General features: G+C 30.9%; 1 protein-coding gene across 3 annotated transcripts; it reads left to right on the top strand.

Annotated features, from left to right (window-relative positions):
- The first annotated feature begins 571 nt into the window (after positions 1-571).
- On the top strand, positions 572-18,421 carry LOC134688489 (malonyl-CoA decarboxylase, mitochondrial-like). Of its 3 annotated transcripts, none has more exons than XM_063549252.1 (10): positions 572-800; positions 3,411-3,569; positions 10,996-11,136; positions 12,213-12,353; positions 12,994-13,146; positions 14,401-14,565; positions 14,809-14,947; positions 15,794-15,952; positions 17,066-17,299; positions 17,907-18,421. In XM_063549252.1, exons 1-10 carry the CDS (start codon positions 735-737, stop codon positions 18,134-18,136), a joined length of 1,587 nt encoding a protein of 528 aa, XP_063405322.1. In that variant the 5' UTR covers positions 572-734; the 3' UTR covers positions 18,137-18,421. The 3 variants fall into 3 exon arrangements, with proteins under 3 accessions (XP_063405322.1, XP_063405324.1, XP_063405323.1); XM_063549254.1 differs by lacking the exon at positions 572-800 and adding an exon at positions 869-980; XM_063549253.1 differs by lacking the exon at positions 572-800 and adding an exon at positions 992-1,165.
- Positions 18,422-19,918: the final 1,497 nt, after the last annotated feature.

Below are 19,918 nucleotides of genomic sequence, written 5' to 3'. Positions count from 1 at the left end.
CTAGCTTTGTCGGTGAGGCTTTAAAGGCCTCGACTGACGGTGCTAATGCTACCCCAGGAGGGTAAGCGTTCCAATCCCTGATTGTTCTTGGTAAAAAATGAGTATTTCCTGTTATCACTTCTGCTTGCAGGAATTTGGAAACTTTTGTCGTACATGTTCCTCGACAGTCGTGTTGCTTCTTGTCGCTTAAATAATTCTCCTTGTCGCTTCTTGTCGCTTAAATAATTCTCCTTGTCGCTTCTTGACGCTTCTTGTCGCTAAAATTCTTCTTGTCGCTAATTAGTGAGACCATTCGGGTTTAACGAAACTCAACAAAAGAAAATTGTTAAATTTAGCAACGGTCGAAAAATAAAATACTTCCAACATATTCAATGATTTATAACATTGGAATGGACTCATTTAATGATTTTTCTTCTTCTATGAAATATATATCCTTCCTCTTTCGATCCATGGAATGTGAATATTTTAATATTACAAAATTGTAAAATAGTTAACATATTCTTGAAAAATATTTTGGTAAAGAGCTAAACTAGAGGCCGCTTAACCCAATTTGGGATGTTATAAACGTTTAATCCGCTTTTTTAGCGCGGGGATTTATCACTATTGATTAGAATGCAGAAGAAATATTTTATGTTCAAATATTGATAAAAATATACCAAAGAGATACATTTTTCTCGAGGTTCTAAGGGATACGGAAGGTGTCGCTGAACCGAAACTGTAAACAAACAGACGAAATGTTCCGTCGATGTTTCCTATCCATTTTTACAAATGCCAGGCCATGCAAACCAACATCTAAATGTGTTAGTGTTTTATTTCTTCTAAACATATTTCATTTTGATAAAATATATGTCTTTTATACTTAAATAATTCCTTAGCAGCGCACATGTCGAAAGTTAAAGGTCACGTTCTTGGAATTTTGTATTTCATTTTCCTTCCTGGCTTCTCGGAAAATGCATAGCATGTTTAAATTTAAATAGTAGGTCATTAAAATCAAATTCTGAGAACCATCTTACCAGTGACTTTTTGAAAATATGCACCTATATTATTTCTGTGAATGAGCATGTATTAGCATTTAAAATAGAACCGTTGACGGATAAAATTATATGACCTCATACTGCTTAATGTTGGCGGATTTTTCAAACTGTGTAAATATTGTATTAAGACAGTAAGTCTTTTTTATTTATTTTATGCATGAAAAGAATTAACAATTTTCAATGCTATCTTATTTATCCTTTGCATAGTAATCTTTTAACTTTTACTTTTATTTCTGTCTCTTAATTCTTTTATCATGTCTAGGGAAAAAATGTGAATAACTAGAGTAAGAAAACTGCTTTATAATTTTTCATTTTTTTCTGCATGCATTAGACATGTTGTACAATGTTGGATATAAAAAAAAATGTGCATGTGTTTAAACTGTTCAAAAGTCTTGATTTGTAAATATCATATAAAAACATCATGCATGTCATGTACTTTTTTTGTACATGTTACTTTAGAAATTAGTTTTTAACTAATTACATTGTACAGCATGTACAAGTTGTAAGTTAACAAATACTGTCCTAGTCTACATTCATTTGATTTGCTTGTTAGTTACACTTTTAGTCATTTTATGAATAAAGATAACAAACTGAATGTATTTGTCAATAGAATCTTGACCTTACCATGCTTACATGCCTTATCTTTTATTCCAATTTGTTGAAATGAAAATTTAACAAATAAATAATTGTGTGTCACAAATATGATTATTTTTCATCAAAATATTATAAGTTTCACATAACATTATTGCTGATACTACAATGTATGAACCAGGTCCAGTATACAAAGTATAAATTCATAATGTTCAAAGGGATGTAACTCTATAACAAATCAATGATTACACTGTATACATATTTACAGGTAGTATTGACATGATGTGAGTTCGTGGTCTAGTGGTTAAGACCGATGGCTACAGTGCTGAAGGTCCCGAGTTCGATTCTCACTCGGGGTGCTAAACATATCAGTACATCAGAAGGGTAATTTTCACCCTCTCACACACATCTCTGGTACCCAGACCGGAGTTAAAACTAGAATGGGTACTTTGGGGGCCTCGGTTGGTCAAAGTTGTCCCCTACTTTGACCTGGAGATCAATCTTCTGATATCTCTCTGGTTTGTCTGTTTCCACCGAGTGGCCCGGTGGTTCTCTCCGAGTACTTCGGCTTCCTCCACCATAATAACAGACTTCCCGGTGTCCTACACGCTCCCTTAGGTGGTGTTGGGTGGGGATTGTTCTGGTGGTGGGATAATATTGTAAAGGACACATCTCCATTAATCCTTAGGGAGTGTACATGGATCCGCTGTACCCTTGCAATCAATCAAGGGGTGCGTCTAGATTGGCGGAATCTCGAGTACATACATTAAGCATTGTTAAGACCAGAACATTTCTAAATGTATGAAGTCTATATGAAATCCATTTTTTCCAGTATTTTTTTATTTTTATCAGCAAAATTTACAATAGACAGTACTTACTGTCTTAATTTAGAAATTTGTGTTTGCCCTTTTTTTCTTATTATGATAGCATATTTAAACAATAAACAAAATTGTGAGACAAATTACTAGTACATGTAGTATATTGTTTATGTAATTTCAGGAAATGTGATTGCAATTATTTTTTTCAAATACTTCTTAGTTTTATGAAACTTATTCTGTTGTAAATTTCACCATATAGAAAACATCAGAAATATATTTTGAATTTGCAGATCACCTATTTCAGTGTGCGTCAAAAACTTTTTCATCTACTAGTCCGGAAACTAAATATCAAGATTTGTCCCTACATGCCCTATCAGACTATATAAAAAATTTTAAACTTTCACCAGTCGGAATCAATGTTTACTAGTCTGGGGCATCGGACTACTGGCTAACGGTGCAGACTGCTATTTTAGTAATCATCTACAGTTACCATGAAGATAACTATTACAAATATTGAATTATTCAACTCTTTGAAGGAATTTCTAAACCTACAGTTGTTCAAATTATTTTAATTGGAGTTATTGACCATTTTCCAGTGTTTAAGAAATAGCCTTTTTGCAATAATCCCTTTTGCATGTTTTGGGTCTTGGATCTATATAACAATGAACGCGCCTTAAATACCTATATTCTATTATCAAAGCTGTTAGATAAATTCTCAGTATTTACATAATCTATATTCTTTATATTACTTGTCCTGTTTGTTCATGGAAAAGGAAAAGACTCAGCCTCTTGACAAATGCTGAAGACATAAAGAAAACAGTCATTTGCCATAAAGTTAAAGTTATATCCTTCATGTTCTTGTCTGAGGAAGATACAAATGGTTGTACATGTAGTTGAATATTTTCATGATAAATTTAATCATGTTAGTTTGCAATAATAATAATCAATTGAATTTGTATATTTTAAGGTTCACAAAAGAGCTTTAATGACGATAACGAAAGGTCAGATGAAAATAATGAATGGAGGAGACACTCATATGAAAAAGAGAACACTGTTCACTGAGAGAGCATCTGATTTTCTTGAATCTGTATTTTCATCAAGTGATGTTAGCATATTATCATCAGAGGTTTGTATTTTGTCAGATGTATAATATATCAGATGATGAGAACATCTTGCTTTGAGAATAATGCCTAATTGTGATGCTTGTTCTTTTGTTGAACTTTTACACCACTGTCCAAGGTTATGAAAGGGTTGGTGTTCCTTCAAACTAATTCAACCGCATTCTACATGTATATGTGCCTGTCCAATATCAGGATGACATTTGTTATTTGGTGGCTAATTATAGCTGCCTATGTCCTATGAGGTATTGGTTTTACTTCTTGTTGAAGGCCGTACGTTACAGTAACCTATAGTTGCCAATTTTTGTGTCATGCCTCATGGTTTCTTGTGGAGAACTGGAGATAAGTCACATCTTTCTTATTTTTATCTAGCCTTTGACTTTAAAAACTTTAAAAAGAGAGGCATATCCCTCCTACGTTCAGTCAGCGTTTTCGGTGTCCACAAATATTCACTCTGTAGTTTAAGTTTTTGAAATTTTAATTTCTTTCTTAAGGTTACTTGATTTTTTACCAAACTTGGACAGAAGCTTGTTTATGATCATGCGATAGTATCCAGAAGTAAATCATGTAAATTTTGTGAAAATGAAATCCTTTTTTCCACATTTTACTTTTAAACGGACTAACATTTTCTGCCAGGAAACAACACATTCACTCTGTCATGGGTGTACATGCGCTTAAAATTTGTGAAATTTCAATAACTTTCTTATACTATTTTGGATTTGTACCAAACTTGGACTGAAGCTTGCTTATGATCAAAAGCTAGTATCTAGAAGGAAGTTTTGTTAAAATTTGGTACCTTCGTATCTGTATTTTACTTATAAATGGACTTAGTTGTTCTGCCAGTTAACTTGCATTTAAAAAAATGAAAACATTTATTAGATTCATAAACTATCTTCGATTTTATGGATTTTTTTACCAAACTTGGACAGAAGCTTCTTACAATCAAAAGATACCATAGTATCAAGAGGAATAAATTTAATGATTTTTAGGCAGTTAAGCTGCCTTATGCGAGCACCCTGGATTTGTGTGCTACCCAATAAATGCTGAAATACGTGCCATTGTTATTATCTAGCTGTCTACTATATTATTTTTAACTTATTGGACAGTTTTTTCATACTTTTCATTCTGGATTACAAAAAATATGACCAGAAAAACCTTAAATGAGTGTCGATTTTCCCAAAAGTTTTGCAGTTGCACATAGGAAGTCAATGAAGTAGAGCACATTAGGAATCCTTATGTAGTTTATTATCCCCTGAGCCTTTGGCTAAGATGTCAAAGAACAAATATATGAAATATTTCATCGACGAAAATTTCTAAAGACAAGTAGTTAATATTTCCCAAATTGCAAAACTCATAGGAATATTGTTTGTCGTCAATACGTAGTCAACTTCGTATATAAGTTCAACTGATCACGCTGTTGTCGGCAATTTTGAATTAGAAGACGAAATTTTCGTATCTTTTTAATTTGGACGCAGGGGTTCAAATAAGGGGTGGTCCAGGGTCTGTGACCTTCCACTTTTGCAGTCGGACTTTCTACTTAATTACTAGTTACGCCCGACGGACCTTGAAAGAAAATAAAAACATAACTTTGCAAACAATTTTACCAAAGTTTCATAAAAAACGATCTTAAACTTATTTTCATCATTACTATTCATGACAGCGATGTTCAATTTGTTCAACCGCTAGCTTTATACAGAAAATCGCCGATAAATAATGTGTAAATCTGAGTAAATTCGTATCTCACTTTCTGTCAAAAACAAATTTGTAAACAAAATGGCTGCCGCTAGAATACAATATCGGATCCGATTCTGGAAGCGGATAAGGGTAATCCAGGGTTTTTTAACTAAAAAAATCCAGATAGGTGACAAAATACAGCTATGCATGGTAAATAAATATAAACACTAGAATTGAAAACCAAAATTGTTTAAAAGAAAGAAAAAGCAAGAAAATATTTTGTACACCAATTTTAATGTCAAAATCCAATACAAGCATTGACAAGTGACAGCTGGGAACAGTTTATCTAACAATATATATATTCCTTGTAACAGTATAATTTTTTTTTATCAGTGATAAATGTTGGTAATGCATGTTAAATGCTTTTTAAGTTAAACATATTGCTGCAATTTCAAGGGGTATTTTTTTCTTCTCAATTTTGATAGGTCAGTTAAAATAGCTGGAAATTTCTTCAGGAACATATATATTGACTTTATAGATATACTGTTCCCAGGTTTCTTATATATATAAAAAAAAAGATGTGGTATGATTGGCAATGAGACAACTATCCACAAGAAACCAAAATGACCAAAACTTGGTAACGGTCAAGATCCCCACCCCAAAACAATATATTCATGTATGGGACAATATAACAAATCATATGAAATATAGGTGGAGTTCGTGGGGCCACTCTACCCCTCTCTGTTTTAGAATTTAGAACTGTTGAGATCCACAATCTTAAACAATATATATTTATGTATTGGACAATATTACAAATCAAATAAATTATAAGGGTCTATGGTCACTGTACACTTTCATGAGTGAGAACTTGGAAAAATTCGAGATCATCACCCCTTAACCATATATACTCATGTATAAGACTATATAACAAATCAAATGAAACATAGGGGAAGTCCCTGTGGTCACCCTACCCCTCATGTTTAAGAACTTTGAAACAGTTGGGATCCCCAATTCTAAATTAAATGAAATAAAGGGGGAGTCTCTGCAGTCATCTGATTGATAAAATTGGAAACAGTCGAGATTCCCACCTTTGAAATTAAACCATATATATTCATGTATGAGAACTAATCAAATGAAATATAGGGAGAGTCCTTAGGGTCACCCTACCCACTCCTGTTTGATACTTAGAAACAGATGAGATCCCCACCCCTCAACCATATATATTCATGTATTGGACAATATAAAAAATCAAATGAAAATAGGGGTAGTCCCTAGGGTCACCCCACACCCTCTTGTGTGTGTTTTGAAAACTTGAAAAAAGATTTAGACACCAACGCCTAAACCATATTCATTCCTGTTTTTCATGTCAAAAAGATTGAATGACATACATAGTTAACTGCCTTCAGTGCTTACAGCGCTTTGATTTTCCTCATTTTTGTTGTGCCTGCAATTAACAACAAAAGAAGGTGAGACACTGGGTTTCACGGAACCCTTACATTTTTTTTCATTTAAACTCCATAGTGTGAAATTTGTTAGCAAATTATATCACCATAGATTTTATAGGGTATACAAATGTATACTATAGGCAATGATAGGTTTTCAATTTTACAGCAATCAATTTTTTTCCTAATAGCCTCTGAAAACAATTTATATTTATTCATTGTTAATTTTAACATGTTTAATCTAACATTCGAAATAAAGTTGTACAGTTTCAGGATATATCATGTACATGTATAAGGTAAATGCTAAGACTTTGAACATGTCCAACGCCTAACATTGCTTATACATTCTCTCTCCCCCCTTTTTCAAATCAACGTCTGTAACACACTTTTCTCAGAAACTATTGAACAAATTGACTTCATATTGGTGAGCTATAAAATAGTGATGAATTGTAACAATTGGTAATACTTATGGAATATATTAGATACATTCTTCCTGTTTTCCTATATTTTGATCTTTTTTTAATGTTGAAAGAACTTGAAAAATTTCATCACTTTTTTTCTCAGAATCTATTGAAACAAAATGACTTCAAATATTGTCTGAAACTCAACATTGATGAGGTGTTATCTGTAAGCACTTTTAAGATTTGTCAAATACAGTCTTCCTTTAAGTTTCTCCCGACACTTTAGTTTTTTCAAAATGTTGAATGAACTTGATTAAAAAAATAAGAAGAACACTTTTTCAGAAATTCCTCAACTGAATGCATCCTTATTAGCAACAGTCTGTAGCTCAAGAGTCACCAGTTGTAAAGTGTATGCACTTTCCCAATCTGTCAGATCAGAGCTGCTTCTTTCTGTTTTCCAATACTTTGAATAATTAGAGGGGTACATGCTAAGACCTTGAAAATGTTGTCTGGGTATCTTGGGTCAAGTTGAGATATATCAAGTTTTACTGGCCGTATGTTAATAAATAAACTTCAATTAAAATTGTAAATAGAATTCTTTATAAAGATCATTTTAATTAATGTCATTTATGACTAAAAAATTCAGTAATATAAAAAGTCTGTAGGGGGATTTTTTTTTCAGAGGTATTTTTTTTTTGAAAATTTGATAGTCGAAACAAATATAAGATAAAATCTTCGAAATTTAGTGTAACAAGTGCATTCTAAAATAACATTTAAAACCTTTAAGTTGATTGATAAAAATAATCTTGACATACTTATATTGTTTTAATTTTATGTAATATTTGTTTACATAAGAAGACGTAACCGATAGTTCTCGGAACAGGAGGTTTTTATTTTTTAGCAATTGTCAAGATCTAATTATAGGTTTTTTGTGCACAAAAACAGTTATACAGTCATACTTATTGATAGATATAAATAATTGAATTGTAATTGATATTATTTTTGTATCCATATCTTTCATTTGAACCTACCTGAAGTTCTTGGAAGTGATGTCTTCCCGTCAGCCATAGATAATTGTTACATGTCATGGACAGAAAATAGTTCTTCAGTAGAAGTCATTTATCTATACTACCGTGGAACTGATCTGTAGTTCTTTTTAATTTTATAAAACTTAATTATCATGTCACAATTTTAGTTAAAATAAAAAAAAATCACAAACTTTAGATGTATTAGCTATAGTATTTATATTCTTTTATAATTTAGACATTTTAAAAAGTCATCATCGTAATAACTTTTAAACTAGTAATTATAATTAAATGACAGTTTTTCTATTAATTTAACTTTAAGGCAAGACCTTAGTACTGTTTTTTGTCAGTGCTTTATTTATGATTAGGAAAGCTGCTAATTTTAAACAGTAACATGTAATTTATCAAATAAATCTTGAACTTTATGAATATAGAATTAAAAAAAGAGTAACACATTTCTGTATTGATTTATTTTTGCAAGTCAAGTTTAGATATTGAGCACCTCATTTGCTGTTTCATTTAATCTACAAATTTGCTTAAGCATGCTGTAAAATTATCTAACCTTAGTGGTATCAGATAAAATTCATCGAACTTATATCTCACTTCTGAGAATTGAATATGATTTTGTCCAATAACAATAACTGTTTTAACCTTTATATTTGAAATATATGTTACAAGGGTTTTAAATAACTATGGAAGTAACACTAGACTTTAGCTATAAAGGATAAAAAGTAATGTTTCCGTTTTGCTGAAGATAAGTTCTATCAACACAATCAAGCATTCAGACATTCAGTTCCTCCTCATGTATCTATCATGTCTTTAGGTCTCTAAATAAAGCAAGGTTGAATATTCCCAAATATTATTTCACTTATCATATATTCAAATAATTTCAGTACTTTTCCCTGAACGTAGAGATGGAAGGGGCTTGGGTTTCAGAAGGTACTTTTATTTAACCCAGCTAGGGAAAATATTTGAATTTGATTATTCGATATAATTGTTAACTTAAAGTTTATTTGCATGAAATAACCAAAAGCCATCAGATTTTATTAATAACAAAAATTCTTTCAAACCCACCTTCTATTCAAATGTTTTTGTTGGGTAAAAGTTTCAGATGTTTTACAAGTGATTTTATTTTATTGTTTTATTATTTATCTTTTTTGGCTTTCTTTATCTCGTATTGTCAATTAATGTCTCAAAAAGCTGTCTTTTTTTTAAATTTTGGTACAATTTTATCTTGCCTTGATCCTTTTTTTTTTTATTAATTACTTGAATATTAATTTATTATTTAGTTTTGCATTTTTATTGTATTGAGTTAAGAGTTATTTGAACAAGCTAGTAATATTGGTAGATGCATTTACAGTAATTTTTTCTTCTTCATTGAGTTGCATTTTTATCACATTGAACTTCTGTTTAAAAGTTTAAGTCCTAAAGTACACTTTTCTTATCAAACATCTAATTATGAAAATAAGATACTGAAAAAATGTCATGCACCTTACAATTGTTGCACTTTCATAGCAACCCAATCAATATTTTGTGCATACAGTTCTGAGAATTAAAATACTCTGTTAAATAGACTTGAATCGTCTAATACATATATCTATTGACTAATTCTGAGAACTGTTTTATTTAACCTTCAAAGATTGTATACGATTACAAAGTGTACAGCTATTTTTAAACTTCCACGTATCTGTGATATTTTTATACTTTTTTGGAAAAACCAGGTTTTTTTAAACAATGATATTTATATACCTAAATGATTTTCAGATAAAATTACATGCAATTAATACAGCATTGAGGCTTACAATTACAATCTAGAAGGCACAGATGCACTCAAAGTAAAACAATTGATTCAAAACAAAGTTCCAATATATGTTTATAAAGTGAGCAATATTTACTATCTTGGGGTTTTTCTTTCCTCTGGTCGACTGATTGAGCTACCACACTTTCGCTTTAACTAGAAGGTTGTTATAATCAGGACATGTTTTATTATAATTTGAAGATTTTTTACTTGATTGAAATAAATGATGGATGATTTTCATACAACTTTACCAAATTATTTTAAAATGAATCTTTTCTTATATAATCATGTTATACAGTAATGCTGTGATAGTGAGAAATATGAGAGTGTCAGATTTTTTCTGAATAAAAAAAAATCTTGATGGTTGATTCTTTTGGCTGAGTTTTATTGATTGCAACTGCTTGAATAAGATTTCAGCAGGGCCTTAATAATTTACTTTCACATTGTCATCAGTAACTGATGATCAGTTCAATTGGTTTGTCCTTTCAACTATCAAAGTTCTCAGACAGTTTTCAATGAAAAATATTATAACCTTACAGGATACATTTACACATACTAATCAGGCCCCTAGCCATGCTAGCCAGGAATTTCCAAGGGGGGGGGGGGGGGGGGGTCATTGGAGTCACAAACTTGACTTTAACAGTCACAATTTGAACAGAACATTGACTTTAACAGTGCTTATTTGTTTTCAAGGGGATTTTGTGTGCTTATATTCAAAGTTTTATAATAGGTTTTTGTATTCACAAACAAAAACAACATAGCTGTAACTGGAAGTAAGTATTTGTTTAATTTTGAAAGCACATTTTTCTCTCTCATATTGGCAAAAAAATACCAGAAAGACCAATGAGCCTTTTGTTCCACAATTACCAATTACTTGTAGTTCTTACAATCCGAAAACGTATACATAGATAAGCTCATTAGAGTTCCTGAAGCCATTTTGAGGGTATACTTTTGTGTAGTCTTACACTGCATCAATTAGTGGAGGAAATTGAGATTTCCTAAACCCAATCAAAGAAGACTATATTTTAAGTTGCAAAAAACTCATTTCTTTATAAGATTGGTTTTTAATTAATAATTAATTTTTTGATTTTCAGGTTAAAAGTAGAGATTTTTGCCAGTTTTACAATAACTTAGAAACAAAAGATAGAATGGTGTTCTTGTCAATGTTAGCCAGACAGTATGGTTTACATCAAGATATTGTATTAGAAACAGCTAAAAATGTCATAGCTTCTGAGGTAGGAAATATTCGTATTAAAAAGACACATTCTAAAATAAGGGAAATTTACATGTATTTTATAAAACTGAATGGAAGTCATTTGATTCTAGATGAAGTGAACTTGTTGGTTTTCCCGTTTGAATGGTTTTGCACTAGTAATTTTGGGTCCCTTTATAGCTTTTTGTTCGGTACGTGTTGTTGAAGGCTGTACATTGACCTATAATGGTTTGCTTTTATAAATTGTTATTTGGATGGAGAGTTGTCTCATTGGCACTCACACCACATCTTCCTATATCTATCAATATTCTGAAGACATAAGTTCAGCATGATGCATCAAATAAAATGAATGGTGGTTTTATTGTGGTAATATGTGGCACAAGAATTAGTTATTTAGTGCTTACATCATGTACATATATTTCATAACTAGATATACTGAAATTTGACCAGTGAAGTCATTCTCTGTATCTATAATATTCATCGTGTATTTCAAGAAAAACAAAATGTAAAAGAGGGTGTACATATGTAGTAACTAATTTGACCTAAATTTGCAACAACAGTCTTATTAATTAAGAGTGGCTAAAGATAAATATCAAAATTTGTACCCGTTACAGTGGAAATGTAGGTAAACAGTTATAAAAGATGTGGTTTCAGTGCTAGGAGACAACTATCCATCTAAGTCACAATTTGTAAAAGTAAACCATAATAGTTCAACGTATGATTTTCAATACACAGCCTTCACTCACACCAAACATCAAGCTACAAAGGGCCTCAAAAATTGCTAGTGTAAAACCATTCAAACTGGAAAACCAACAGTTTATCTACATAAAAAAACAAGAAACCCTTAAAAACCACATCAAAAACGACAACAATTGACAACCACTGTTCATCATTATGTTTTCCTTCACTCTCTCTAACTAGTTATCAAAGGTATTAATTATAATTTAATACGCCAGACGTGCGGTTTCGTTTACATAAGACTAATCAGTGACGCTCAGAAAAAAACAGTTAAAAAGCCAAACAATACAAAGTTGAAGAGCATTGAGGACCCAAAATTCCAAAAACCTATCATAACAGCAGAGATACCTATTTTTCCAGGAAAGAGGTGATGCTGTAATTTTACGAGTAGAAGAAAGATTGAGACAATCCTTAGTGCCACAGTATCAACAGTTATTTAGAAATGTCAGCAGACACGAGGGAGGGGTCAAATTCTTGGTTGACATGAGGGCTGATATATTAGTAGGTATATGTATATTTAAACACTACAAATACATATTTATTTGATTTTGTTATAATTATTAGTTATTATTTGAAGAAGCCAACATGATGTGTTCCACTATGTTTAAATTTTGCACAAAAATTGATATGGAACCATAAAAATAAAAAAAACAGAATTGAAGGCCCTTAAATTTATCATACACCATAATCAAATGAAGAGATTAGACACTATTTCTAAAGAGAGAAAAACATATACACACACAATTTCATGAAAATTTCAACTCTCTAGACGTTACAACGAAAAACCTAATGCAGATATATGTTATGAAAAATTAATAATTGCCAATGAGCTGTTTTCTGCTAAATGTGTATCATACATGTAATATCTTTTTTTTCTACTCTTATTGCTATTTTGGCAGACTGTGACTATCAACAAACATTCAACTCAACTGAAGAATGCATATTATGTGTTACCTTGCCCCTTCTTATATTATGTATATATGAATTTAGATTAAAAAAATTATAGAAAATAATTATGCAGTTAGATTTAAATGAAAGCAACACATGTACAGTTTGATTTCTGTAAACAAATGTATCATAATATTTTATTTAACATGCATACAGATTAATACCAAACCAATCTCATTTATATCTTTTTCAGACAAATATTACATCTATTTCAAATGAGACAGACTCAGCCTATCTAAGATCAACATCTAATTCAGTCAGAGATTTGTTAACATTGTGGTTTACTGTAGGATTCCTTAACCTGCAGAGAGTTACCTGGGAATCACCATGTGATATGGTTCAAAAGGTGAGATAATTAAAGGGAGATAATCTTCAATTTTACCTGCAGATAGTAACCTAGGAATCGCCATGTGATAAGGTTCAAAAGCTGGGACATTCAAAGGGAGATTATCTTCTAAGGTTACCTGCAGAGAGTAACATGGGACTCACCATGTGATATGATTCGAATGCATGGTGAGACAAATATTGTTATTCTCGTGGTGTTTTGTCTGATGCTTAGTCCGTTTCTGTGTGTGTTGCGTTTCGGTGGTGTGTCATTGTTCTCCTCTTATATTTAATGCGTTTCGTTCGGTTTTGGTTTGTTACCCCGATTTTGTTTTTTGTCCATGGATTTATGAGTTTTGAACAGCGGTATACTACTGTTGCCTTTATTTATAAGGAGATCATCTTTGTAGGTTTTTGCAAAGAGTGACCTGGGTATTATCATGTGATATGGTTTAAAGAGTTTAGAGAAAAAACTGTATAATAAAATACTGTAAACTCAGAAATTTTTGCAATGTTTTTTTTTAAATGTGAAAAATGTGACAGTATCAGGTTCAACATTATAAAAACTCTCATTCATCTTGTTCATAATCTCAATATTTATTGTCTATATAAATATTTTACAATCACATTAATTTGAATTTACATATTAGCGACTGGTCAAGGATTTGCAATAATGAATGCACTTTAAACTAAATGGTATAAGGTTTAGAGAATGAGACACTCAAAGGGAGCTTACTCTCTTAATTGGAAACGGGGGCCTTGCTGGCTGAGTGGTCTAAGAAGTTACTACTGTAATCACTAGCCAGTCAACACTGAGGTTGTGAGTTGGAACCCCGCTCCTGTGGGGGTGCTTTACTCCAATCCTAATTGACTAGGATTGTCCATTTTCCTATCAAAGGTTGGTGGTTTTCTCTGGGCACTCCAGCTTCCTCCACCAATAAAAACTGGTCGCCACGAAATAGCTGAAATGCGGTTCTTAAAAGTGGCATTAAAAAAACAAAAAATAATCAATCAATCAATCAATTTAAATTAAAATCTGTATGTTGCATACTTGACACACGCATATATACATTATATGTTTTACTGCTAAACAGAGAATTAACATAAAGTCTATATTTTACATGAATAAGTTTCTATTTTCATACAAGGTTTTTTAACATGCTGTATACAAATTTTTGCTAATGGGGTATATTTGATATCTGCATATGATCTCACAGAGATAGTACTGGTAGCTTGAAAATAAAATGTGAAAAAAGTATATATTTATATTTTACAGGTATCAGATTATGAAGCAGTTCACCCAATTAGAAATTGGACAGATTTAAAAAGAAGAGTTGGTCCATACCGACGTTGTTTTGTATTTACACACAGTAGTATGCCAAGGGAACCAGTTGTAGTTTTACACACAGCTTTAACCAATGAAATTACCAAAAGCATTCATGTAATTAGACTTCTGAACCAATCCATTATATTGTGTCCTATTTATTAATGATAAACTTACTCCAGTAAATTACTTAATTTTAACTTTTTAATTATGAGTAAATAAAATGGCAGGCATTGTATCTCTCAATTCAACATGTATTTAATTAAGAATTGTTTTAAAATTGAAACAACAAACGAAATTTTCCTGAGTTAAGTTAATATTAGTACAATGGGATTACATTTTTACAATTGTTATTTTCAGTCAATATTACAGACAGGACAATTTAAGCCAATCAGAGACGGAGATGTACCAGAAGAAGATTTGTCAGTTAATTCTGAAACTGAAGATTCTTCAAAAATTACTACAGCTATATTTTATTCAATAACATCAACACAAAAAGGTTCTTATTCTATTTTTTTCTTTAAAGATTTTAAATGTCAATTCAAAAGCTGTATTTTTAATTTTGTCTAAAGACAAACTCTAAGATTTTACAGGGAAAAATAGCCATGGTGTATATTGATTATGGGGCACTAACATATACAAGGGTCTGAATGGGGGGGGGGGGGGGGGGGGGGGGTGGTTCTGTAATTCTGTAAACATTTAATTTTCACCCCTTTTTTTCTCTAATCTTCAAAAAATTAACTTCATTTTATTTGCCTGTTATTCTCAAATTTTCATTTTTAAGGGCATTATTCTTTAATCATTTAACCCCATCCAGTATATACATTTCTGTTAGTGTTTGAGTCTGTATTCAAAATATGGTAGAAACACAATCGGTTGGGCTTTTTAAAAAGTACAATAAGAGACTCATCCTTCCAATGTACATTTTCCTGAAATATCTCTAATGAATACACACACATTTTTTTTTGATAAGGTGTTATATAAATGTGTAAAGATATTATTCGAATTTATTCTTGTCATAGTGCAGGGGAAATAACTCTATATAAAATTAAAATTAAATTACTTACATGGATTTGAATTCAATAGGATGCACTGATATAAGAGTTTACTAAAGAACTTTATAATTAAGAAAAAATTACATAATTAATATAATTGCTTTGTATGTATTTATCATATTAATTAGGTACCCAAACATTTTGAAGAGAACAGTGCTAGAATTTAAAGATTTACTATTTACCATTATATTGACAGCCATCTAGTAGAATTTTTTTCTTACATGAATACTGAAAAACAAATTAATAAGATGTAAAGATAAGTATACATATTCCAAACTGTATATTTACAGGTTTACAGGGGATAGATTTAGGAAACTATTTAATAAAACAGGTTGTGAGAGAATTACAGTCAGAATTTCCAAGGATATACCAGTTTTCTAGTCTGTCACCAATACCAGGGTTTAAAGAATGGTTAATAATGGAAATAAATAGAAATCTTCATGCAGATGGTATGAAATTAATTCATGTTTTATAACTTTGTTTTAACATTAATCACCATATAATAAAACAGAGGCACAATATACCAATGGATTATTTAAAAGTTGAAAACATTGCTTCAAACAAAAAATGATAAACATGATAAAAGACCAAGAGTCAAACAACAGTATGCAAAATATAACATAAAAAAAAACTAAGCATGAAGAACCCCACAATAAACATGCTATACTTATTTACTTGCTATTTTCTATAGAATATAGAACAATTTTAAAACCCACAGAGTTAGTTCAGGATATGCATGATATGTGTTTATATGTGTCTTCTAACATCAGACTTGGACTTCTCTTGAACTGAATCTTAATGTGCGTATTGTTATGCGTTTACTTTTCTACATTGGTAAGAGGTATAGGGGGAGGGTTGAGATCTCACAAACATGTTCAACCTCGCCACATTTTTGCGCCTGTCCAAAGTCGGGAGCCTCTGGCCTTTATTAGTCTTGTATTATTTTAGTTTTAGTTTCTTGTGTACAATTTGGAAATTAGTATGGCATTCATTATCACCGAACTAGTATATATTTGTTTAGGGGCCAGTAGAAGGACGCCTCCGGGTGCAGGAATTTCTCGCTACATTGAAGACCTGTTGGTGACCTTCTGCTGTTTTTTTTTTTATTTGGTCGGGTTGTTGTCTCTTTGACACATTCCCCATATCCATTCTCAATTTTATAAATCATATAAAACACATATGTATTTCTAAAAATGAAAATGATTTTTTCAAAAAGTTTTGTTTATATTTTAATTACATTTCAAATTTCATTCAGAATTATTTTCAACAGATCATTCACCTTTTCATAAAAAATGTAATGTTCTATTTCAATTAAAAATAAAGTTTTCAAAGTAAAATATCATTAATTGTACCAGTAAGATAAAATGTTTGTTTTTTAATGAGAAAGTCTAGCTTTTTGAAAATATAATTAAATTTTATGATTTAATGACTAAACATGGATACCACATTTTATTGTCAGCAAACTTTGTTTTTTTGAAAATGATAAGAAAATAATTGGTGTTCACTAAAACATTTAACATTAAGATCTATTTACTAATAAGATTTCTAATATTTTTTTTCAGACATTGGAGAGACGGTGGAAACCCCTTTATTATTAGACAGTGAAATAGAAAAATTAAAACCAGTTTCCTCATCAGACTGTACAAATATGTACGAAGCTTTAAAAAGACTATTAACTACACATGAATGGGTGTCTAAGGAACTGACATGTAAAATTCTACAGAGTATATTATTAAGACTATGTGCTAGATATTTGTATGTTGAAAAAAGAAGAGGATATGCATTGAATCCTGTCGGTAAGAAGTCTTTTAATTTAAATTATATTATAAAGAGAGTCTGGTGTTGTCTATAAAATGTATTTTAATGAATAGCTAATGAACCTTTCTTATTAAAATGCTTGCTGTTTCATTTATCATAACTAAAAAAGAGATTTCAACTGTAACTTTTACTGCAAAAAATTATATCAAAATCCTGTTATGCTCAAGATTTGAACCTGACTGACCTAACAATCTTATAGAACAAAGAATAGCAATATTTCATGTAAACTGTTATTGCTTTTTAAAAGTGCTGGAAAAAATGTTAATTTGTATCATGATTCAAAAATGATTTAATGAGTGGAAAATTTTAATAGATCAGACATATAGTATTTTATATCTACAAAAAGAAATTCTTTAAGAGCAATTATTATTTATCAAAATTTCTCTGTAAGAACAGTCCATTGTTTAAGAATTAATAGTTTTTATGGTAAGGTTATATGACATGTGTTTTTTCAGATAGATTTCAAAATTTTCTCCAAAGTTGTCATATAATATATTCTATAAAGTATTCTGTTAGTTTGGTAGTAAAAAAGTTAAATGTTTTTTTGTTACTGTAAATTTGATAAGTACATGTGTTATATTTCAGCCAATTTTCACCTGAGTAATGGAGCAGTGCTATGGAGGATTAACTGGTTAAGTGACATGTCCATGAGAGGGATCAATCAGTCATGTGGAATGATGGTTAATTATCGTTATTTCCTGGACAATACCACAGAAAACAGCAAACGATACCTGGAGAATCATCACATAGAGGCTTCACCAGAAATCGTAGAATTAGGCAGTTTAAAAAATGTGAAGAAAGATACAGATGTATAGACACATGTTTTTTTTTCTCATCGTATATCAAAGCCTTTTTCTAAAGAAAATTGAGGATTGGAGGGAAAAGATATGTTTTGATTTTTTTAACCTAATGTTTCTTTTCATTTTACCTTGTCACAAAATTCATGAAATTAGGTAGTACTAAATTTTTTTTTTTATATTTGTAGCTTTCTACCTGATAAGTTCTTATTGGGGACAAATCCATCTAAAGCATATTTTATTTCAGCCTGTTTTTTAACCAAAACTCAAATTACAGGAAAATAGTAGTTAAAAAAAAACTATTAATGGGGACTAAAATTCAGTTGACTGAATTATAAATCATACCTGCCAACTTTTGAAAATGCCCATGGGGGTTTTAGCGCGCGACAACAATTTCAAAGGTTACAATTCTTTGCGACGACTATTTTTTGCGTGCTGTTTTGTGGTCCAGAAAAAGTGTCATATTTGTAAGATGAGCTTACATGTCTTTTTCTTAAGTTATTTGCATTATTCTAGTTATTTTATAAGCAGAAAATATGAACATGTAGCTGTAAGACCAGGAATTATTAAGGATACTAAATAGTTGTTGACTTTTCCAATTTAAAATTATACACAAAGAAGGACCTTTATCAGGTTAGGAACAACACCTAGGGATACCCCCTCAATGTTAGGACATTAAAAACCACTTTTAAAGTACAAATGAGCACACATTCACATTATTTGAAGAAACTTTTCCCAAAGAACTATACATCTTATGATCTATCTGGTATTATATGGTCAACACATGTCCAAGAATTTTGATATGTTCTTGGCCCTATATCTTCTTTATATTTAAAATAATGGGACCCTTCCTTTAGAAAAGCTGTTTCAAATATAATGTCAGAATTTCCCATTTTTAAGTTAATAAATCTACAATTGTCTATTGTCTATCCCCACATTTAAGGGATATCTCATGTTGATGTTGGGGGTAGTCCATGTGAAAAATAATAAATAATACATTATACTTTAAATGATTTGGTAATGTAATTGAATACATAAATAAAATTGTATTACAGCAATTAGTGAATAAACTACTATTTATTATCTTCACTGTAGTACAGCATCATTGAAGTTTGTCAATCAGCCATGCTTTTATTCTTATTCTGTGTAAGAACCTCCTTGCAGTTAAAAAATCATTTGGCATGTTTACGATTTTGCAACAGAGGAAAACAACACAAGTTCAATATCTAGTATGTTAAAATCATCTTGAGAGAAAACGTTTTTGATTGGCTGATTAATTTGATCATGAGAAACAAACAATTTGATTGGCTGAACAAGATTTTCCTCCATTGGACACAGTTCAAAATCGGGAACATCAATATTTTTCGTGTAGATTTTCACCAAATCGTGTTTTAGAGGGTTTTTCAGGAACACGATTGTGCAATCGTGACAAAGGGTCAAAATCGTGTAGTACACGCCTAAATCGTGAAAGTTGGCAGGTATGATAAATAAATATTTTCCTTTGAATTAGGGATGTTCCAAATTTAATATGGGAGACACTCAACTAATTTAGATATGAGTGGTTGTATCTTCCTTTGAAATCTTTCAGAATTATTTCACTAAAATGAAAAAAAAACAATTTATTGATGGTAGGATTGCCTTCCATGCCATGCTTACCTCATGGAATATCGTTCATTTTTTTTTTAAGTTTTAAAAGTGTGACTTTGCTACTGTTCCCAAATTAAAGGGTTGTATAACAAAAGGCAACATTTTTTTCTTAGTCAGAAAAATTGTGAAGGATAAATTTAAAATTGCTGAAAT

The sequence above is a fragment of the Mytilus trossulus genome, chromosome 10 (assembly GCF_036588685.1).
Source record: "Mytilus trossulus isolate FHL-02 chromosome 10, PNRI_Mtr1.1.1.hap1, whole genome shotgun sequence".
NCBI classification, from domain to species: domain Eukaryota; kingdom Metazoa; phylum Mollusca; class Bivalvia; order Mytilida; family Mytilidae; genus Mytilus; species Mytilus trossulus.
Note: the sequence above shows the minus strand (reverse complement) of the source record. Positions and strands in the feature narration are given on the sequence as shown.